This window comes from Emys orbicularis, chromosome 16 (assembly GCF_028017835.1).
Source record: "Emys orbicularis isolate rEmyOrb1 chromosome 16, rEmyOrb1.hap1, whole genome shotgun sequence".
NCBI lineage: Eukaryota > Metazoa > Chordata > Testudines > Emydidae > Emys > Emys orbicularis.
Window position 1 is genome coordinate 13,783,061 of NC_088698.1, and position 23,547 is coordinate 13,806,607.

General features: G+C 42.2%; 1 protein-coding gene across 1 annotated transcript; it reads right to left on the reverse strand.

Moving 5' to 3' along the window:
- Nucleotides 1–4,331: 4,331 nt before the first annotated feature.
- Nucleotides 4,332–23,053, reverse strand: LOC135890477 (solute carrier family 2, facilitated glucose transporter member 11-like). The gene is made up of 12 exons (XM_065417900.1): nt 23,030–23,053; nt 22,361–22,459; nt 18,647–18,807; nt 14,797–14,921; nt 13,944–14,073; nt 13,597–13,745; nt 10,214–10,401; nt 8,008–8,118; nt 6,298–6,399; nt 5,945–6,020; nt 4,891–5,018; nt 4,332–4,535 (listed from the first exon to the last, which is right to left on the reverse strand). Exons 1-12 carry the CDS (start codon nt 23,051–23,053, stop codon nt 4,332–4,334), a joined length of 1,497 nt encoding a protein of 498 aa, XP_065273972.1.
- Between the last annotated feature and the right edge of the window lie 494 nt (nt 23,054–23,547).

Below are 23,547 nucleotides of genomic sequence, written 5' to 3' on the forward strand. Positions count from 1 at the left end.
CTTGATGGGTCAGTAATTACTGCGTTCTTGCACATATCCTTTAGGCTTGAAGATCGGGACCAATGAGCTCTTCCTCCACTCATTGGGCATTTCCTATTCACTATAGTTACAGTTTGTCAGTCCCCTGCAGATCAAACTGGAGTTGACCTGGTTAGTCATTCTAGTTATGAGTACAGGCTATTACTTAGCATCCATAGTTCTACACAATGCTTATCTGCATCTGCTGATTGCTCCACAGTACCTCTTGTTCAGTTTCTCCCTTCAATCCTATATTGCCAGTACTATGCTGTCTTTCCCCATCTTTCTTCAACCCCTAGAGTTTTTACAAAACTCATTGCAGTTGTAGGAGTTCACCTTTGGAAGCAGGCAATCACAGTTATTCACTAGATAGTCTGGGGCAGTTCTCACTTAGAAACAGGAGCAGCAGTATTCCTAACTTTAAATCTTTTCCTGACCCTAGGTCTGATTGTGAACCTTGGCAAGTTTTCTGGCTCCTACAGAGAAACTGATTTACCTTGGAATTAACTTCCACACAGACATCATACACAGGAAAGCTCTTCAAAATGGGAGTTCCAAGCTCCACAGTCCTATTCCCTTCACCAAGGAATACAATTCCTTGGCTTTCTTGCATCCTGCCTCTAGGTGGTCCTCTGGCTCCACTTCTGGCTTCAGCTCTTATAGTTGTTTCTTCTGTGAGTTGGAGCCAAGCAGGAACAAAACGAGGTGGTTCCAGGACTCAGATATATTAGATAATCTTTCTGCCTAACCTTTCTCTGGATTGTTCTAAGAACAAACATAAGCCTCTCTGGTTGTGAAGGATATGTGGGATATAAAATGGCTCAGGAGAAATGGTCCAGCTCTGAGTTAAGGTTTCACATAAATGCTATAGAGCTAAGACCTATAAAAAGGGTCTTATTTGTGTTTAGAATAATTCTTTTAGGCAAGCCATGGTTGGTCTGGAATGGCAACTTTTTCATGATGGAATATTAATTATTGTTTCTTAACTGATAAAGATGAATCAGACTCCAGGGCTGTCTTCCTATGAAGGTGTTCTATGAATGCATTGCCTTTTATTGTATCGTCTCTGCTATGCTGTCATTGCCTGCCTGCCTGTGTATGCCCCTTTTTTGCTCCAAGGGGATTTCTTAGCATGATGTGGGAATCTTCATGAAATAATGCTGACAGATTCAGCAGTCATTCCTGTGAGCATTTATTCGCGGTATTGCTGAATGATGGCGAGCATGATGCGACATTGTACCTCTAGTTCAGATTCTATTGAGTGGCATCTTTCCTTATACAGAAATGACAGGGTTCCTTTGCCACATGGGCTCATTTTGTGACTTCTGTATGAAACTTACTACTTTTAAACATTGGGGTGGTCACGAGCCATTTTATATTTGCTTGATATGATTGTATTGTGCTCCATTATATGTTTTGAAATTCACTTTTTGTTCATTTATTTTCAGCACCACAAACCAATCTTTTATGGAAACTTCCTTTGTGAATTATAAAAGAACCCAACAAAGCTCTTTCTGTATCTTCATCATCATCAGAACTTTGTCCTCCAGTTCTGTGTCTATGAATGTATTTTGGTCTGCACTACTTTGTGAAGAGAGTAACTCACTTCTGCAGACCATGTGCTCTTATTGTATAATTGACACGGCTATCCTTGTGCTTGGACCTTTTTTGTGTTTAAATTACCTCTGCATTTATAGAAATCAAATCTGATCTCACCCTTTTAGTCTGTTTGTGCCTCAGTATGCATTTTCAATTAGATACCCTTCAGTTTTACTACTTTAACACTTCAATTTAACACTAATTTGGGAAGCATCCTTTTCACTATTCCTGCTAATAACCACTGTTCTTTGCAAAGTCAGTTCCATTTCTTGTGGTTGTCTTGTTTTAACCTGGTTCTCAGTAAGGTTGCAAAGTTTCTCACAGCGTGAAAAAGTCGCCAATAGCATTATTTTCCTGTCTGTGACTTTTTTCTGTGTCTGCGACTCTCTGCATAGTGGTGGCTCTTGTCCCCCACAGGGCTATTCCTGGCTCCCCGCTCCAGGCATCGTAACCTTGATCACCAGGTCACAGTACTGCTCAGGTTTGGCCCACCTGAACCTCTATTGTGTTAAGTGGTCAAATTCACATGACTTAGCCTTACTGTGTAGGTCTATAGCAGGGGTAGGCAACCTGTGGCATGCATGCCAAAGGCGGCACGCGAGCTGATTTTCAGTGGCACTCACACTGCCTGGGTCCTGGCCACCGGTCCGGGGGGCTCTGCATTTTAATTTAATTTTAAATGAAGCTTCTTAAACATTTAAAAAACCTTATTTACTTTACATACAACAATAGTTTATTATAGAAAGAGACCTTCTAAAAACGTTAAAATGTATTACTGGCACGCGAAACCTTAAATTAGAGTAAATAAATGAAGTCTCGGCACACCACTTCTGAAAGGTTGCCGACCCCTGGTCTATAGCATGGTCTCACCAGACACCTGATTTCTTTTAAAGAAGATTACTTTCATATTCTTGAAACTTTTGAGTAACTGTCTAGTTTGTAGTCCCCTTCATGCTTCCACTGGAGCATAATGTAGATTCCCAGCGCTCTAGATTTGCTATGCACAGTAATGTGGCGTATTTCACTGTCAGGAAGGAGGGGACAATGTGCCATATTGGTGGTTCTTCCCTTCTAACAGATTTTAGGACATTTATGTGGCTTTTGGTTATTTTCATTCCCTCTGAACCTAAAACAGGAAGGGAAGATCAGGTCCTTAAATATTTAAATATACTGACATTTATGCTTACCCAATTCACTATTGAGTCATTCATGACATATATAGCAAATGCATTGACAAGTGTAGTTTGCGCTATACCCGTCTGCTATTCCAGTCATCTGAATAAACGTTTCTTAGAAAAACAGACACATTTTTCAGAATTGACCTGTGCTCCAAACATCAGTTCCAGTCAGTTCTCTTGTTAATGTTCCACAGGGTATTGTTCCACTTGCTGGTGAGAATACTCTGAGTAACTGAGATCAGGGAAGTGACTCAGAACAGAGCTGCTCATGGAACGTCATGTCACGCCATTCTCATACATTTTCAAATGTTCTTGTATTGTTTACCTTGAATTAAAATATTTTCTTCAAGGTCTGACTGGAAAACAAGAATGGTTTCTTAAAAAACGGAGGTTTCAGAATTTTGTTTTCATTTCAATGCGGAAGGAAAACCAGATCTTTTGAAATGCTTTGCGCAAAAAAAAAAAAAAGTGCGAGAGAGAGACCTCAGAATAGCTAGTAGCCCAGTGGTAGGTGAGTGCCCCTACAATAGGGCACCTAGATTCAAATCTCTGTTTCCATCAGTGTCTTTCCTTGTCTGACCAATGAATATTTAATTATTTATACAAAGTTGAGCAGCTCCAACAAAATGAGGAGAGAGAGAGAGACTGACTCTATAGCTCAGTGATTAGAACATTCATCTGGGATATAGAACACCCAGGTTTGAATTCCTGATATAGCCCATTGATTAGGGCATTCTCCTGGCATGTTGGAGACCTAGGTTCAAATCACTGTGGAAATCTCATCCTGGACCTGATAAAGCTTCTCTGCAAATGGGTATTTTCTGTCAAAAAACCATTGTCAGTAAACTCCTGACCAGCCCTCATTGTCAGTGACTGGACAAGGTTTAGAAGGGTTGGATTAAGCGCATAAGCAAACAGTTGTGTCTGACCCAGTCTAACCTGAAATGTAGGATAGGAAAAATGATGATACTTCAGGAATACAAACGTAAGTGATATTCTGTTGGTTTTAACATCAGTTGACTCTCAGATTCAGTGTTGTCTATGAGTTACCCATTTTGGATGAAAGTGTGCTCCATCGACATGGTTACTGAGCCATAGGACAGCACAGTCAAAGTGACCAACAGGGTAACAAATTCAGGCATATAAACGGTCTTATTTATTATCTATAATATGTGTATATATTGCAAAGCCAAATTGTCTTAGTGTCCTTACAATGGTATTACATGGGCAGAATTAAGGTTTGGGTGACTTTAAAAGTATGCAAGTACACATTTGACTTGTTTTTTGTAAACTGGAATCTTAACATGAAATGCACATTACTATGTAACTGGTGATGGTGTCCATTAGATACTGAAAGACACTCGTGTTATAGAATCACATGGGGTGATCTTCTATGAAGTCTGTTTGCACGAAGAAATGAATATGGAATACAGAATAATAGGAGTAAAATATTAAAGCTAACATTCTTTTTTTTATATTTGTCTGTGTGTGACACCATTTTCTGTCCCTTTAAGAAATTACTCCTCTTCTGTCCAGTCATAACTTGGTACATGAGGTATATTTGTCAGAGGGATTCTCTCCCATGGCCTGAATTTTCTTCCTGAAATTTAAATGCTTGAATCCCTCTTTGATTTCCATGACTGATTTGCCTTTTGTTTCTGGAAGGAACCTGTAGATGAGAATCCATGAGATTGAAATGAAGCCCACAAAAATGAGGAAGCAGAAGGTACCGAGGCTTTTCTGAAAACGAAAAGAGAGAGGAAAATAAGTTAATTCTCTTCCCTGGTTAGCCTTGACTGTTATAGTTTGGGAATTTTTAAAGAAGATAACTTAATTTCAAATGGTGATGGAGGATATATATAGCACTCAAAGAATGGAGCAATCTCACACTCTTCACCTCAGTGATAAGGGCTGAGTTCTGTGTTAAGGCATGTCTACCCATGGCTAGGAAGCAAGGATGTTATGGTTGTTCCAAAACCCAGGCTTTCTGATATGCCGGTGTGCTGTGATGCCATTGCTTTGGCACAGAAATAGTCTCAAAACATTTTTTTTTAATCAGGCATCCTCAAGAAGAGCTCAATTTAGATTCACTTACCACTACGTATGGGAAAATCATCCCGATCACATAGAGTCCTACCCAGTGTAGAGACATGAAGATCGCTAATGCGGATGATCTGGATGACTGGGTGAAGAGTTCAACCATGACTGGGAATGAAGCTCCAGCTGGAAAGGAAAAGATTTCTCAGAATAATAATTAAATCATAAAAATAAATGCTTGTTCATTTCTAAGCTAATTTAAATCCAGTGAAGTTTTAGTGTAAAGTTTACAGATATTAGACTAGATTCCAATTTAACACCAGTTTTAGACTAGTATAACTCCATTGACATAAGTGGCATTACCACTAGTTTACACTGGTCTAAGGGGGGGGCAGGGGAAGGAATCAGAGGCATTGAATTCTAATAGTCCATGCACAGTCAGTAGTATTTTTAGTAGTAAGTTCTTTTTTCTGTCTTTCCAAGTGGAGGAACTCAGATTTTTTTCATTGGTAAATTTCCTTTTTTGATCCGTGTGACTTAAAAGCACTTCTCTTGTTTAATTTTTATTGCAGTAAATAGTCCAGCCCCTGACACTAAAGAAGTTATGACAGTGTAACTTATAAAGGTGTGATCCAATCAAGGTCATGCTACTAACATTCACATATAGCCTTTATATTTCATATTTGATCTACAGTCAGATTCTTAAGAGTAAATAGTTAGTAGAATTAGCTTCCAAAGAATACCTCCATTGTAAGGGTGTTTCCCAGGCCACACAGAGGAGCTAGAATGGCTCTATAATGTGTCAGCCCCCAGTGTTAGGGGGCATATTGCGAAAGGAAGGGACATGGCTAGAACATGCTGCCAGAATGGCTATTAGGCCATTCCCAAGGGTGATGGGATAAATAGTAATACTTAGTATTAATCTGAATACCAAACACTGGCTATAATTGTGCAAAATATTATAAATATTTTAAATTTATATTATGATGAATTTAATTTGTTTAGCTATCAGTATATAGTCCCTTCATGTTAGTATATTAAATGATTCATTCTTTTTCCAATCTCTCTCTCTCTCTCCCTCCCCCCCCCCCCCCTCACATCTGTGTACTAACCTGGTCCAGTTGCAAAGATGATAATGAACAGGAAAATCAGAGCAAGACTGCAGTAGGGCATCCAGAAGAACTGATGCTAAAGGGGAAGACAAAGGGACAGTAGACCGTGTTTGTTAATACCTTAATAGACTTCCATGCTGATTTCTTGCCAGCATGGTTTGGAAAACCTTAAGGAGTCTCAGCCTGAAGATAATTTTCTCTCCTTTTTTGGAGGTGACTGTTCTGAAAGTCACAAATAGAACATTTAAGAACTGACTGAATGAGTGCTATAGATATTATTTGTTCTTGCAGACAAGAATCCCAACTAGGAAAGTTATTGGTAAAGGACACAGAGAAAGGGAGCGTTTCTTTACCTGTAGGGAGAGAGTTGTTGTGAGGAGCATGAGCATCAAAGCCATCAGTCCATATCCCCACAACAGCAGCGTCCTTCTGCCAAACTTATCAATGATGAGGCTCTGAAGGGCACAAAATGCAAAAGTGGTAGTCAGCCACTAAAACTACCTTTCCTATTTGTCTTTTGTATTGGTATTCTTCACCAGGATTAATCTGTCTTGCGTGTAATAGGTCCATAAACTTGTAATCAGGTTCCAGACTTCACTGGTCTTTTCTATATCCTACCATTATATTTTGGTGAGGGATGCTGGCATATGCCCTTCTGTCTTTTTCCTCTTCCTGTGTCTGACTTCCCATGTAGCCCCTGCCAATATGAAAACTAGAGCCGTTCAGGAGAAAAAAATTCCCTACCAAAAGTTTCAAGGAAAATGTGTTACTTAATCACCATGACTCAATAAGCTATTTGACCTCATCAGGCAAATCTCCATTCTGAACGCAGTATCTTGCTTTGCTGCCTCAAAACTGCCTTAATGGCTAGAGGCTGCCTTAATAGGTGAAGCTAGACAAATTTAGATTCAAAATAAGGCACAAAGTGTTAACAGTGAGGGTAACTAACTATTGGAACAACTTACCAAATGTTGTGGCAGATTCCCCATCACTGGAAATGTTTAAATCAAGATTGGATCTCTTTCTTAAACTATATGCTGTAGTTGAAACAAGAACTAATTCAGGCAAGTCCTATGGCCTATGTTATGCAGGAGGTCAGACTAGGATTACAGTGGTCCCTTCTGGTCTTGTAATCTATGAAAAACAGTACTAGTAGTCCCATTGTGCCAGCAGCTCTTTCTTGTGCAGGACCTGTCTCTTCTCTAGTTTTCACGGATTCCAAATCTTTTTCAAGCAAGTTCCTAATGGAACTGGCAATTGGTATCCCTCCCAAGTGAAAGGAGACATGGAACAGAAATGATGTCCTTTTCAGGAGCCCATTCTGCTCTTCCTGTTGTGTAGATGCCTCCCTAGAACTCCTAGAAAGGTGAATTCCATTGAATGAGCTCTCTTTGAGTAGACACTAGGCGGGAACATGGGATGAGCTAAGTATGCAAGTGAAGAGTTTTTCAGAGATAGAATCTGGGGCACATATCCTGAGGTTAAGAGGATCGAGAGGTCTGGTCCTCACCTCTGCCTCAATTCTGCTTCAAGAACTTAAACTCAACCTTCTAAATGGCCCATAGTAAAGAGTTGAAGTTCTTCTACCACGTCTTCTTTCACTTGCCAAGCTTCACCGTACTTCTCAGTGAGCTCCCCCTATTTTGTAGATGTTCCAGTAAATTGTGTTACTACCAGCTGGGGATGCAATGTCTTTTATGGATCCCAATGCCAGAGCTTTTTAAAAATTATAATTTCCCTCCATTGCACTGCCACTAGCAGAGGTCCTCCAGTGAGAGCAATAGTGGAAGCACTAGTGTAGACAAGGCACTAGTGTCTGCTGGTGTTTATTCCGTCATGTCATCTGAACTTGCTTTGACTCAGGATAGATCACATGGAGATAGAAATGCTGGTGCCTTGTCTATACTCGACTATCTGATGCAGTCAAAGAACAGGAGAGAAGCCCACTACTTCCTATTGGAAAATCCTTTTGCAGAAATAGAACCTCCCTTTTCATTGATTCAGAGAACTATCCACCACCCATACATTTTACATATGCCAACTCCCACTGCAATGTGACTTACACACATTATGGCGGCGCAGAACTCACAGGTCCCAGCTCCCAGAGATATGTAGGGGATACGATCTTGAGTAAATCCGGCTGTACGGAACACGTCAAAGGCGTAGAAATAGATCTGGAAAATGTAACAAAAGAAACCATTTAAAAAATAAATTACTGAAGCACACCTGTGCAAGACTGTTTGAGTAATGGGCCAGGTAGCAGATAGAGTGCTTCTCACCCACTAACCTGGTTTGTACTTAATAGTCTAGTTAATATTGAGCTCTTACTCTAACATTTATGTGAAAGGAGGGAGGGATAGCTCAGTGGTTTGAGCATTGGCCTGCTAAACCCAGGGTTGTGAGTTCAATCCTTGAGGGGGCAATTTGGGGATTTAGTTGGGGATTGGCCCTGCTTTGAGCAGCGGGTTGGACTAGATGACCTCCTGAGGTCCCTTCCAACCCTGATATTCTATGTTTACATGGGAACAGATTTTAATAGTTTCAGTGGAAGATTAGTTACCTAAAGAGCTTTCCAACTTTGTGGACATACTGAAAGTCTATTACTTTGCCAAATCACAAAATCAGGAACTGGGAAATTACAAGCTGCTTGAGTATTTTTGGCTCAAGCTAGTAATAGAAAAATAATATGATCCTAATGCATGTTTAACCTCCATTCTGAGCTGTGTAAACTTTGCCTGTCAATGTAAGGCGTAACCCCCGTGCCCCCAGTGTAAATGGAAAATTGAGAATCAGGAGAAAGGAATTGAAGAGTCAAAACCCCTTCCCCGCTTTCACACACAGCTCTCCTTGAAATTCAGGGGAGTTGCGGGTGAATGAGGTGAGTAGGACTGAGTTGCAGACATTCAACTGCAGACTTGCAAAATGTGACAGATTCCCATAGTGCAAGTGCACAAAGCCTACTATCCTTAGAAAGACTGTAGAACAGATTCTCAGTTGGTATAAATTGATGTAACTTCATTGAAGTCAATGGAGCTGAACTGATTCACACCAGCTGAAGATCTGGTCCAATTTTTCTGGCTGCAGAAGGAAGAAAAATTGTATCATTAACAACGATAATAATAAAAATGGGGCCGCTGTTGTTTACGGTTAGGTGGGTTTCATGAAAGCTTTGTACCATAGCTGCAGTGGTCTTAGGGGTTTCGAGAAAAAAAAAAGTTAGTGCAACAAACCAATGGAACATTATTATGCTGAAACACAGAACTCACGGTGCCCAATGGTCTTGAAGACTTACACAGGAACATAAATATCGCCATGTTGGGTCTAACTAGCCTGGTATTCTTTTACTGATAGTGGCTGATAGTAGATTCTTCAGAGAAAAGGTGCAAGAGTTCATTTGGGTATATCTCACAAAATCAATTCCATGCCACTGCAGGGGCCTTAGGTGCAGTTTGGTCCCTCCTATTCTCTGCCTGTAGCACACAATAGTTTAGTCTCTGGAGGATGATTGTAATACTTAAATTTAATCCAGGTTATTGGGTCAATGTAGAGGTAGCTGGGTGGGGGGAGGGGGTTAGTGGCCTGTGGTGTGCAGGAGATCAGACTACATGATCTGCTGGTTCTTTCTGGCCTTAAGCTCAGTCTAGGAATCCCTGCAATGGACAATTATGGTATAAACTGCCCATAGCAAAAGATTTTCCCTAATCCCCAGTGCTTAGTTGCTGACTTGTGTCCTGAAGCATGAGGGTATAGATAACTCTGTAAATTACAAATATATATACTGAACTGAGGATGTTTTCATTGTCCATATAAATGTCAAGTCATTTTTTAGTCCTACTAAACTCTTGGACTAAGTGATATTATGTGGCAATGAACTGAGTGCTTTAATTATGCATTGTTTTTTAAAATACAGTGTAATCCCTTTATCAGTTTTAGATTTGTTGCCTTTCAAATTCATTTTTTACTCCTCCTACTAAGTGTCCATATTGTAATGGACTTCCCTTCCCATTGGCTGGAGTGTTGGTGGGTGTGGTTTGAAAGAAGCTAGGGGACTGGAAAAGGTAACAAATGCTTTGTTGGACTGTGTCCTTGTCTGCACCTTTAGGGGAAGCGGCTGCTGCTGTGTCAGAGCTTTGGCTGCATTGAAGTTTGTTGAATCTTTAGACTATGTGGGCTCGCCTCCTATCTTTGAATACACCTGTATTACAATATGTTGCTTCCTCAGTGATGACTTATAATAATGTTTAAAGTGAGGAGAATACAGTACTTAACTGCATTGATACCACTAAGCTGTATGGTAACAGTAATGATGCTCAATAAACACAACTGACATCGCAAGGATCGATCTTTTAGGAGTTCCAGGACATTCATGGGTTTCATTTTTTTCGTTGTCGCCTGCTCCTTCACCATATCATCAATTGCTCCTTGATGATTCCCTTCACCCCAAAGCTGCTTCAAAGCTGTAAAGGAAAAACTCTCAAAATTATTAGGCAACAAACAGATAAACCCATTAAATTTGTTCACTGATGTTTTCACCAGACTTCCAGTCCTTTACTAACTGATCAGTGGATTCATCGGGTCCTCCATGCATGGTCATTGATCAATTAGTTAGAATCCTCTCTCCTTCTAGGTGCTGAGAGAATCCAGATCTTTTGAATTTGGGTTGGAAGCAGAGAAAAGGGGAGGAGGGAACACTAGATCTGTGACTTCAACCCACCTGTAGTATGGATTAGGCTATGTAATATATAGGTGGGTGGGGGTCAGACAACCATTGATCTCTTCAGCATCATTTACTTCCTGCACTTGTAGTGGCTGCTACCAGAAACAGTAACTATTATTAATAATATCATTGGACCAAAATAATATGTGGAACTATCAAAAGCAATAGAGGGTCCTGTGGCACCTTTAAGACTAACAGAAGTATTGGGAGCATAAGCTTTCGTGGGTGAGAACCTCACTTCTTGCATCTGAAGAAGTGAGGTTCTTACCCACAAAAGCTTATGCTCCCAATACTTCTGTTAGTCTTAAAGGTGCCACAGGACCCTCTGTTGCTTTTTACAGATTCAGACTAACACGGCTACCCCTCTGATACTTGATGTGGAACTATGTAAATCTAAAACAGTCTAAGTTTATAACAATTTAGAATCAACTCCATTAGACTCTCACCCACTTTCCAATGTATAAATTACACTCCTTATACATCACCTCTGAATTTGGGCCACTGAATCTCAGAGAATCTAAATTGGTATAACTTATACACAAGGGGTGTGAAGAGATGAAAGAAAAATGCTTACTAGGAGGGTCAATCTAATTAGTTTTAAATTAACTTTAAGGGTACTCTCTACTTATTCACACCTTCTTTCATCTCCTTGATGTGTATTATACACCATCTTAGACTCTCACAGTCAGAGAAATGGGGCCAAACTGAGAAATGATATGTAAGGATATGTAATTTATGTCAGTAAGTAGATTGAGTTTCAAAGAGTCTAATTTTCGCCAAGGGAGTGTGAGCAGAAATCCGAAATGATGTGTACATTAGGCCTCCTTAGACTAATTTAGTCTCCCTTAGACCTACTTACACATATTGTATTGATGTCTAAGGGTGTTTAAATTGGTCTCATTTACACATGGAGGGAGCTGGAAGATCAGTGATTTACACTAGACTCATCTCTGAATTTGGCTTGCAGTCAAAGTTTTTCTTGGCATTTTTTTAAACCTATCGTTAAGATCTTAATTCTATACCATTACTTCTAGTGAAAATAGAACCATCAAAAATTTACCACAGATCTCCTATTTTATCAGTATAAGGGAAAATGTGGTAAATTTTGTGGTAATGTCTTTTGTAAATGTTTTTTTTTTAATGGCAACCCCGCAATAAACAAGTAAAAAGCTCTCAGTTCTTGGTATTCAAATACCTGTAGATGATTACCATGTTCCCAGTCTCTGCTTAGGTATTTCTTATTAAAAGTGATAAAATATACAGTTTAGCTCTTTCCTCAAACCCTCCCGTCCCCAGTCTGTCATTTTTGTTGCTCTTTTCTGAACTCCTTTCAATTTGTCAATATTTCCAGGTGTTGAGATATTCAGTTTTGCTAATCATATTCATTGAGTAGTAACACCAGGACCAGATGGAGTAGAGGGTGATTCCTTTCTGCTTCATAATTTAAAGACACAGCTTTCCCCTCCCTCCTTCCCTCCCCCAGGCAGATCACATAGCAACCACAATATCTTGCTTACTGCACCACTATCATCCATATGTCTCTTTTGGCATTTTTTTTCCCTAGTTTTCTTCTTCATTCACTGTTGAATTAGTATTTTCCACCGCGGGCTATAGTAACGTATAATTTTCCCATGTTGAATCTATTTTTATTTCGCACCAATATTTCTAAACTTGTAGGCCTTCTTTACTATTTCTCTGTGCTCACTGGTGTTCAGAACACTAACAGGGTATTCTCTCCAAATCTCTTCAACTTGCTGTCCCTCAACCTCCAGATAATTAAGGAAGATATTAAATAGTTAATCTGTTCATCCATCCACAATTGATCCATTGTTCCATCATGCTAATGCATATTTATCAAAGTATGCAGTGAATAAGTCAATTACTCAATCCATCAGTCAGTTCTTATGTCATTGTTTGATGGATTGCTCCACCAGGCTTTCTATTAAACCCATCCATTGCCCTGTCACTCTTTAATTGAATCAGTACATATAGGACCATCCATTCAGCCATCCACACTTCAGCTTATGTGAAGATACACATGAACTTTGTTCCTTATCAGGTATTGATAATATCAGTAGCTGTCCTGTTTTAAGAGAACTGTGGAACTCTGACCTCTTTTTGCACCCTACTTTCCAGCAGCTCCTCATTTAACAATATCTTTTCTGCTCCCTTTCACAATCTCCACACTGTTGGTGTGAGAGCCCTTTCCCTTCCATTTCCTGCTGTCTGAGATTATCTTCTCTTACTTCTCTGCCTCATTCATTTGCTTTTTTCTAAAATGTCATTTAAAAATTTTTTGCTTGCCTATACCTGTTCGTTTCTCTCTTCCTCTGATGTTGGCTTTATTATCAAATTCTTTAACTTATCTAGTGTCTATTAGGATAGTATTTTGGGATACCATTAGTATGAAAGACTATACAAAATAAAAGTGTCTGATTTCAGCTGGCTTAAAAAAAGTGTTTAATTTTAAATAAATTCATTCATATCTCAGTTGATTATAGTTGCTACCTATTAGTTGTGCTGTGCAATGTTATTGTTGGCTAGTAGTTTAGACAGATAAATATTTACCTTCTTAACAAGAAAAAGTTACCGCTCAGAAAACACACAGGGATCAGATCTGTTCAGTAGTAAGATCCCATTCTTACCCTGTCACTTTTCTGACTATAACCACAACTCAGTATAGCATTCATGTTAATTTTTGCACTAGTTATATCTCAGAGTAAAGAAATTATGGCCACTAATTTTAATAACAATGTTAACCCCCACTAATACTTGTATCTGAACTGTCCTGATGACAGCATTAAGAAAGTACAGTGTACAAGTGGTATTTTGTTTCTTCAAAATGGTGTGGAATCCTTTCCTCTTCCAAGATTACAGCTTGAGTAACTGGATAAAGCTAGAAAAAAAAGTCGAGAGTTAAGGTGGTCCATGTTACCTTTCTGGCAGCCTTCCATATCTCCCTTTTGCATCAGGAGGTAGGGTGGAGACTCAGGGAAGAATGGGAGAGTGACCAGCTGCACCGATGCTGCGATTCCACTGATAGCCATCAGTAAAGGCCACAAGGATTCAGTTCCTAAAAGTTCACTAGAGAGCATAGGTTAAAACAAGACCCAAAAGAACCCCAAACAGTTCTGGGAAACTTACCAAATGTTTTTGAGTGATAAATGGGGAGACTGAATTAAACTATATGGGATAACAATGGATAACTAAAAAATGAATAGAAAGATACCCCTGCCTCTGGCCGCAAACATTTAGATGTGAAGATAAATACATTTATTTTACCTTAGTCCTGCAATTTGTCCTAAGCATTTCCCCATGTTTGCAAAAAGAGAGAGAGTGGCACTTGTAAATCCACGCAGCTTCTTAGGGGAAATTTCTCCCAAATACTGGCCATGTAAACAGCAGCCCAAACCTTGAATAGGGGAAAAGAGGAAGGACAAGTTTGTTTAAAAGAAGGAAAATGTAACTGAAGTCCCACTGAAATTAGTTTTGCCATTAACTTTAATGGAAGTAGGATCAGTTCTGTGGCTCCATATCACAAACTAATGTTAAAAGGAAGATTCTTCTGTCTGCGTGGAAATTAAGAAAGACCAAACCCTTTTTAAAATAAAAAAAGAGGATGAATTCTGGTTTACTCTTTAAAAAGTAAGAAATCTAACTGAAGTTGTTCCTATATTCTGTGTAGTCAAACTGAGATGTAATTTTGATAAACATACATAGGGATAAAAGATATAAGAGGCAAACGGTTTCAGTCTGGGCAGGATACTAGCAGTACAACGTGAATATTTTATTTATTTATTTATTTTATTATTTGCAAGCCTGCAATATTTCTGCTGTCAGCTTTATTGCCTATTTTTTTAAAAGTTCCCTCTTCCAAAGCGTTTTCCCTTAGCCTGGAATATTATTATGTGGAAAACAGTCTCAAGCAACCAAATGCATTCTCTTATTTCTCTCTCTTAACCCTTTTATCCCATATCCTTTGGGTTATCATCTCTTTTCTTTCACCTTATAACAACTTATTGACCCCTTTCATTTTGACACTTAGGAAAATTGATCCTGCCTCTGGTTTACAGCCTTGCAAAAGCAGGGGGATCCCAACTGATTATTATACAAGTAGAAATCAAACACAACCTACCTGAATTAAAACCACAAAGGAAACGTCCAATCAAAATCATCTCAAAGGACTTTGCCATCTTACTGAAGCCCCAGAAAAATGCAGCTGCTATCAGAAGCAGATTATTGAACGTTAGACATTTCTTTCTGTAACAGCACATAAGAGACTTTCATAAAACTGGCAACACCATCTCTCTTGCTTTCCCCAAATACCCTCTTTTTATCCTCTGAATATACAGATAGTGGTGACTTTATCATTGAATCGAGAATTTGCAAGTGGGACCTAGCAGTTGCTTATGCCGTGCTGTTGAGTCATTACTTAAATTGATATTGAAATTGGTGTAATCTAAGCGTAAAGTGGACTATTCCACTGTATATGGGAGCACTTCAGTCAGGTAAAGCAGAGGCGGTAATGAACATTTTGAAATAATATTTCTTCAAAGATACCCATCCCAACAGATCTCCGACTCATGGATCTGTGCTGTTTGGTGGGAATTCTTTAAATTCAAAGTTCTGAGATTTTGGTTTCTCTAAGGGTATCTGGCACTATCCCTGCGGAGGAACCCCACAGTGCTCACCTAGACAGTTCCTTTCTGAACACAGTTTGTGAAGGAGCTCCTCTGGAGATTGCTTCCCTGCTGTTCAGCCGCACTACAGCCTAGCTCTTTTTGGACACATCCCCTACAGTTAAAGTGTCTGTATCCTTTACCAGTGTTTGAATGCCAGCCTTCTTTATTTAAAAAGAAAAAATATCGAGGCACTTACTCATACCTGAATTAGGTCGCCAACAATCCTGGCAACACCCATGATCTCCACACCTCCTCAAACATTTTTTGTTTCCTCATCATTTTTATTGGTGCTATCTGTGCTGATTAATGACCCTCATTGATGCTAGCAGCTATGCTGTGTCAGTGAAATTTGACCCATTCTTTTTTTTGGCCTTTTACTCTTTTGTGCCTTCCTCCTCCACCCTTCCTCTTATGCCTGCTAAGGGGAGAAGAATCCCAGCAACTTCAGGAAGCATTCTTAATGCAGTCAGATCTCATTCCCCAAGGACATGAACATTTAGCCAGTTTTGGAAGGAAGAAGGCTAGGGATGATTTATACCTGGTTGCCTTGGGTGTATGAGTCCTCAGTATTATCTAGTAGGGACTATAACATCTGATTGACAGAAATTCTCAGGGGTGAAAGTAGGCCGGTATGGTGTACCAGTAAGAAGCCGGTACCAGCCGATATGCAGCCAACATTAAAGTGCTGCCGCAGGGCTGCCGACGTGTGGGGGAAAGGGGCAATGCCCCAGGGGTGGCGATTTAAAAGGGCCCGGGGATCCCGGCCGCAGCTGCTGCTACCGCGGCAGCGGCTGGAGCCCCGGGCAGCGCAGGCCAGGCAGTGCGGATGGGCTGGCTGTGGGAGGCTGACCCCCAACCCCACCCCTTCTGCCCGAGGCTCAGCCCCTTCCGGGGGCCTGGAGCTGGGCCCCCATACCAGTAAGAGTTTAATATTATTTTCACCCCTGGAAATTCTGTACAATTGACTACCCCCCTCAAGGATGCACTAAAATTGAAAAGTATAATGATGACGTACATCAGAAAATCCATCTCCTGGGGAAAAAAGGCATTGGTCTATACCAGTGGTTCTCAAAGCCGGTCCGCCGCTTGTTCAGGGAAAGCCCCTGGCAGGCCGGGCCGGTTTGTTTACCTGCCGCATCCGCAGGCTTGGCCGATCGCGGCTCCCACTGGCCGCGGTTCGCTGCTACAGGCCAATGGGGGCTGCGGGAAGGGCGGCCAACACATCCCTCGGCCTGCGCCGCTTCCTGCAGCCCCCATTGGCCTGGAGCGGCGAACCACGGCCAGTGGGAACCGCGATCGGCTGAACCTGTGGACGTGGCAGGTAAACAAACTGGCCAGGCCCACCAGGGGCTTTCTCTGAACAAGTGGCGGACCGGCTTTGAGAACCACTGGTCTATACCACTGGATGAAAGGAGAGATTTTTATATCAGATACTCCCTGAAGCTCATTCATCCTAGTTATTCTGAATTTGAGAGCTCGTTTTTTTTTTACTTTTAAAATGTCATGGTAATATTCTATATTCCTTCCAAAGACAGTGCTGAAGTTCCACCTTAGTCATCCTATGGCTCTACTCTTTCTAAGAGACCATGTGTGTATGATTGTGGCTGAGTCTCTTGTTGCTATAATCTGACCAAGCTGCATCTCAAGGTCATGTTGAGGCTGATTTGATGAGAAACTTGCTGTGATAGCAAGCCTGCAATCAGTTCCATCCAGGAGATATTCAGAGGTGTGTGTGTGTGTGTGTGTTTCATTAAGCAGAATTGCTTAGATTCTACCTCTAGACAAGGGTGAAGATTAGGTCTATTGGTGTTATACAACCTCTTTGTGAGTAAGTTAGGGGCCTCCAAACTCTCTTGCCTTCTAGGAATTTTAATTTTTCAGGATGTCTCTCTTTTTCCTTTTACTGCTTTAGTTTTTATATATATTTCTGAGTCCCCATATGTTATCCCTGAGTATATACTTAAGAAACCCTAGAAAACTCAAAGGCATTTTATCCTTTTATAAATGTGTTCCTTTTTAAAGTAATTTACACCTTGAATACATTTCAAGATACTGTACCTTTTGTAATTGTTCTTTTTCCACTGTGGAAAGGATGAAAAATCGAGTAGTGCCTGGTACCTATGTTTCATTGCAGGGCTGGCTCTCTACAGCTTTGAGACTGGGTTGTTCCCATTTTGGCTTTATTCAGGGCCATAGGCCCAAGAATGGCTGATTGCCAACTACAGCTCAAAAGCTGGTCTCTCTCACCAGCAGAAGTTGGTCCAATAAAAGATATTACCTCACACACCTTGTCTCTCTAGCTACAGGTAAGTAATTTTCCCTTGGACGTTTCATAAATAGGTATTTTATTTTCTAAATCCTTCTTAATTTAGGGCTTTTCCACCTAGAAACGTAACAGCTCCTCTTGAACCAAACCCATTATTGGATATTATGTTTTCTGGTCATGTGAGTATAGTGCTCATGAAAGAGATTATATTTGATGGCAGTGAAATATGGAATATCCTGTTTATCTACTGTACAGATACACCAGGCAGTGGCAGTGCAAGTTTCTCTGCCCTATTCCACTAATGTACTTTCACCATGTTTTGGAGGGACCACATCTTAGGGTGCAAAGAGTAGCTCTATCTCCATTTTAATTCATTCCTTAGTTTCTACTGAGACTTCCAAGAAAGATGCTGATTTGTGCCAGTTAAGATTAACAAGTAAAGGTAAGTATAATAAAGTCAATTAAACTATGCTGAGGAACCCAATGTATTTGTTTTGAATTTAAAAGTAATGGACAGTAATTTCCCTGTCAATGTATGTAGTATTTCCCCAATTGTCCTTGTATCCTATAATCCTTTTGATCAGTCAGGATTAGTCAGAACTCCCTTTGGAGAAGGTCAGTACCCTTCGTTAATTCACTGGCAGGATGAAAAGTTGAGTAACATGAAGTATTCCTTTCCAGAAGCTGATACACTTACTATTGCAGCATTGACAGCAATCAAAATCTTGTTTCCTCCATTGGATTGCAGAGCACTAGGCTACCAGACCACTTTTACAGTCAATTTTAATCTACATTTTTCTGCGAAAGTATTAATCAGTATTATGGACTGAACACTCGGATAAAAGAGGGAAATAGGGAACTGTCACTGAAATATGTACATTAATTGGAGGGATGGTGCGAAATAATGCAACACTTTTGGCTAGAAAAATATGGACTATTCTTCCTTTCTGTAGGGACAATTGTCTCAAAGCCAACCATAATTTTTCTACCTTGTTATAGAGGACAGTTTTTAAAAGTGCTTTTTACTTGATGCAGACTTTCCATATTTTGCAGACAGGTATCTTGAGCTGATGGCTCCCAAGAATCCCCCAATGCTAAAGGTAGAGACAATGAAAGACCACAGTAATGTGAGGGTCTGCTCATCGATGTCAGAGTGGTATCGCTCTTGCCAGGTGTCATTGATGAAGTTCTTGATGTACTAGAAAGAAAAATTGGGGTGGGGGGAGTAGTTTCATTACCAAATATCCTGATTATAAGTGTGATAATATGATAATATCCTGCACAAACCTTACTGAATTAAATTACCTCTACCCCGATATAACGCTGTCCTCGGGAGCCAAAAATCTTACCGCGTTATAGGTGAAACCGCGTTATATCGAACTTGCTTTGATCCGCCAGAGTGCGCAGCCCTGCCCCTCCGGAGCACTGCTTTACCACGTTATATCCAAATTTGTGTTATATCGGGTCGCGTTATATCGGGGTAGAGGTGTACAACTTTATTTAATTAAGTTGAAGTATTTTAGGAGATCAGTGTATTAATGCAAATGTTTATGTACTATTGAGGGATTATATGTATTTTTATGGGGCTGGCGGACCACAGCCAAGGAACTAAGCCAGGGGTCTCAAACACGCGGCCCGCGGGGCTCTTGTGTGTGGCCCGCCAAACTGCCCGCCCTCCCGCCCCTCTGCCTACCAGTGGGATTGCCTCCTGATGCTGCAAACGCCGCGCTGCTCTCTGAAGCAGCTGGCAGCACGCCCCTTCGGGCTGGGGGGAGGGGGAAGGAGGCAGAGGGCTCCGGCATTGCCTCCTTCCAGGCACCGCCCCCCACAGCACCCGTTGGCCGGAAACAGGGAACCGTGGCCAATGGGAGCTTCGTGGGAGGTACCTAGAAGAGCGGCAAGAGCCGCACAAGCAGGGAAACCTGAGCCCCTCCCCCTCCCCCAGGGGCTGCAGGGACACGGAGCCTGCCCTGGCCCCAGTGAGTGCCGCTGCCACCCCAGAGCCGCTCTAGGTAAGCGGCACCAGGCTGGAGCTCACACCCTGAACCCCTCCTGGACCCCCAACTCCCTGCCCTGAGCCCCCTGCCACATCCCACACCCCAACTCCCTGCCCTGAGCCCCCTGCCACATCCCGCACCCCTCCTGCACCCCCAACTCCCTGCCCTGAGCCCCCCGCCACATCCCGCACCCCTCCTGCACCCCCAACTCCCTGCCCTGAGCCCCCCGCCACATCCCACACCTCAACTCCCTGCCCTGAGCCCCCTGCCACATCCCGCACCCCTCCTGGACCCCCAACTCCCTGAGCCCCCCGCCACATCCCACCCCTCAACTCCCTGCCCTGAGCCCCCTGCCACATCCCACCCCTCAACTCCCTGCCCTGAGCCCCCTGCCACATCCTGCACCCCCAACTCCCTGCCCTGAGCCCCCTGCCACATCCCACACCCCTCTTGCACCCCCAACTCCCTGCCCTGAGCCCCCGCCACATCCCACACCCCAACTCCCTGCCCTGAGCCCCCTGCCACATCCCACACCCCTAACTCCCTGCCCTGAGCCCCCTGCTGCATCCCGCACCCCTCCTGCACTCCCTGCCCTGAGCCACCTGCTGCACCCTGCACCCCGACCCCCTGCCATACCCCTCTTGTACCCCACACACCAACTCCCTGCCCTGAGCACCCTGCACACCTCCTGCACCTCAACTCCCTGCTCTCAGCCCCCGCTGCACCCTGCACCCTTTCTGCACCTCCTGGGGGCAGAGTTGGGGTGGGGACTTCAGGGAAGGGATTGGAATGGGGCAGGGAAGGGGTGGGAAGAGGTGGGGCAGGGGCGGGGCCTACTTGGAAGGGGTGGAGTGGGGGCGGGGCCAGAGGCAGCGGTCGGGGGGGGTTCAATGATGCGGCCCTCGGGCCAATGCACTAGTCCTCATGTGGCCCTCAGGGTCATCTGAGTTTGAGATCCCTGAACTAAGCCCTGGGAACTAAGAATAGTGGAGTGTAGTTAGACACACTCACTCAGGTTGTAACACCTCCAATGAGCTACCACCACCTCGAGAAAGGCTTGCATATACTGGTTCAAACTGGATTCTCCAGGGACCAACAGACAAATAAAGGATTTTTGGTTAAATAGCCTGAGCTAAAACCGACTCATGGTCTTCTTTCTGACCCAGCAAATAGACAGGACCTCAAGCCCAAGGGGAGCCCCAATCTTTATGGAAGGGTTGGGAGGACTTTGGGCTACTGAGGCTCCATAAGACAGAAAGTTCTTGTTCTGAGCAAAAACCATTTGCATTTTAGTGATGAATGGGTGACCACAGGAAAAATCCCTGTGTGAGGTTTGAAGAACTGTTCACTTGCCAGAGCCCTTGTTGGAGTTGGGGTGATCTCTGGTAAGCTTATTGACATGCATGTAGGTGCTTTTATTGTTTTTAATGTATTGTCTGTAATGCTTTTACCTTAGGAATAAGTGTGCTTGCTTATAAAGAGCTGTGTGGTATCCTGTAACTGTTGGCGATTACAGTGTTGTTAGTCTCTGAAGACAAAGCAGAAGTGCTGATGCTGGTCGTGTAGGCAGTCTGCCTGGCTGGGGGGATATCATGGTGTAAGCAGTGGGCTGTGCAGCCTGGAAATATTCTGGTCAGGAGGGGGAGAGACATATCTCTGCCTAAGAGAGCTGATGGCTGAGGAGCCAGGACCCTAGTTAGGGTGCCCTTGCTGGACCATGGAGGGGGATTACAGGTGCAGTTGCCCTGAACTGTGACAATAAGGTCTTTTATTATATCTAAAAATTCTAATTTAGAAAAAAATTATAGTGTAAGTTGAACCAATTCTTTCCATATTCTGAATTGTCTTCCTTCAGTTGAAGTATTATAATGAAGTTGGTATGGGAGATGAAGGCAATTAATTAGTTATAATAGTTCTGTGCTTAGACTTTAACTTGTACATTGAGTTTTCACAATGTATCTTTTTGCTTCTTTCATGTTCTAGTCATTATAAGAGGCACTTATGCCATCAAGGCCCATATGAGACTCCCATTAATAGGGATACATGCGATGAAATAGATACTTTTTAAAGAGTAACAAATCACATGAGCCTTCATCTTCTAGTAAAAGTCTCTGGTGCAGTTAGTCCTGTTCCTTTACAAATGTCCATGATCCTGAATAAATTCTGCTAAGCTGTCATCCCTTGGGGTTTTACAAACTATTCTTACTGTTCTTCATGGACAGAATGAGAAGGGAAGGAGTTGAGGAAAGAATTTCTAGGTGTCTTGAAGAACATCCCCAGCAGGGCCGGCTCCAGGCACGAGCTGAGCAAGCTGGTGCTTGGGGCGGCAGATTGTTCGAGGCGGCATTCTGCCCAATCCTAGGGCGGCATGGCTGCTTTTTTTTTTGTTTTGTTCCGCTCCGGCTGCCCTGTAGGGGGCGGCGGCGCGGAGAACCAGAGCGCCCTGCAGGGCAGTCCTCTTCCTTCCCTCCCCGCCGACCGGAGCGGAGCCCTGGCGGCAGGAGGCGGCGCAGTGGGAGGGGCCGCGTGGCAGTGCCCCTGCTGTAGCCCTGGCCGCCCCCTTCTCTCTCTCTCCCGCCTGCTTCCTCCCCCTCCCCCCCCAGCCAGTCCCCCCTTTTTTTTTTTTGCTTTGCCGTTCTGGCCACCCCATTTTTGTTTTTTTTTGCTTGGGGCGGCCGAAAAGCCAGAGCCGGCCCTGATCCCCAGGCCAGAACCTGACACTATGAATTTAGCTGTAGAAGATGCTGTTCTTACCATGGAAGGATAGCTGATCATAGAAACCTGGAAGCCATATGAGAAGGCTCCACCAATTCCCAATACAAAAATCATTAGAAATAGCTTCCGATACTGGACCTGGAAGATAGAAGACAAGATTTTGGTATGTTCAGGGTGTTCTTGGCCTTGCCTCTTCCTCCTTGCACATACAAAATTCTTAGAAATATTGTATTAACAGGGGCTTTGAACAACAAATCATCCCTTGAAAGGCTAAACTATATACCTTAAAAAGCTCTTTAAATTAGAGGGATATTTCTCGCTTAGAGTGTAAGTGTGTCAAATATAGGTATTCAGTGCTTGAAAATATTTACTTTTTATTTTGTTTTCTAACTTTGGGTCACTAACTACATTGAAATGAATAACTGAACATTCTTCACTGATTGCATATCCCTGAAAATAGGATAATATAAATTTAGGACAATAAAATTTTGGGAACAAACAGTGCCAAGTACCACCTTTATTTTTCTGATTTTGGGGAAAAAAGTGTTAACATGACTAAATTATTGAGTTTGATTGTCGCTCTAGAAGTACAGGAAGCATGAAAATGAACAGATCCCTCCAATGTTCTCCCTTTTCCCTGCCCCCCTGCTGGATTTTTAGATATAAATGAGAAGTACTTGGTACATAGATAAATGACAGAGAACTCACCAAGTCTGAGAGAAAGCTGCCCATCTTCAGGGTAAGAGTTTTCTTAGCTCTTTCTTTGTTTTGTGGCAGGTCTCTTGAATTAGCAGTCTGGTTGCAGTCATTCCTCACTAAAATTGTATAACCCAGGCACTAAAAGAAGCTTGTCTGTTTGGACCAAAGTTAAATTTGACTTTGTACTGTTTGCTTTGCATTATTTTTTTTCATGACCTTTGGATAAGGTTCAGAACACTTAAAACTTGTCTGTGTTCATTCTGTCATTCAGTATCCTCTTGTAGGGAGATATTTCTCTCCAACTATGAAAGTGTGTAGAAAGTGAATGTTCATGGACTAAAAACTACAAAATTAATTGTATACCTGTAAGGGTATGTCTACACTACGGGATTAATCCGAACTTATATAATTCGAATTTAGGAAACCGATTTTATAAATTCGAATGTATTCGGCCACACTAGGCACATTAATTCGGTGGTGTGCGTCCAAGCTACCGTACTAGCATCGATTTCCAGAGCGTTGCATTG

Excerpts from the sequence above, each read along its gene's own strand:
- LOC135890477 (XM_065417900.1), bottom strand. The coding sequence starts at position 23,053 with ATGGGCAGCTTTCTCTCAGACTTG. Across the intron at positions 6,400-8,007 it reads TCTGCGCCGCCATAATGTGT|AGCCTCATCATTGATAAGTT; the intron begins GTAAGTCACATT and ends TGTGCCCTTCAG. Across the intron at positions 4,536-4,890 it reads TGATTTTCCCATACGTAGTG|AAAAGCCTCGGTACCTTCTG; the intron begins GTAAGTGAATCT and ends TTTCGTTTTCAG.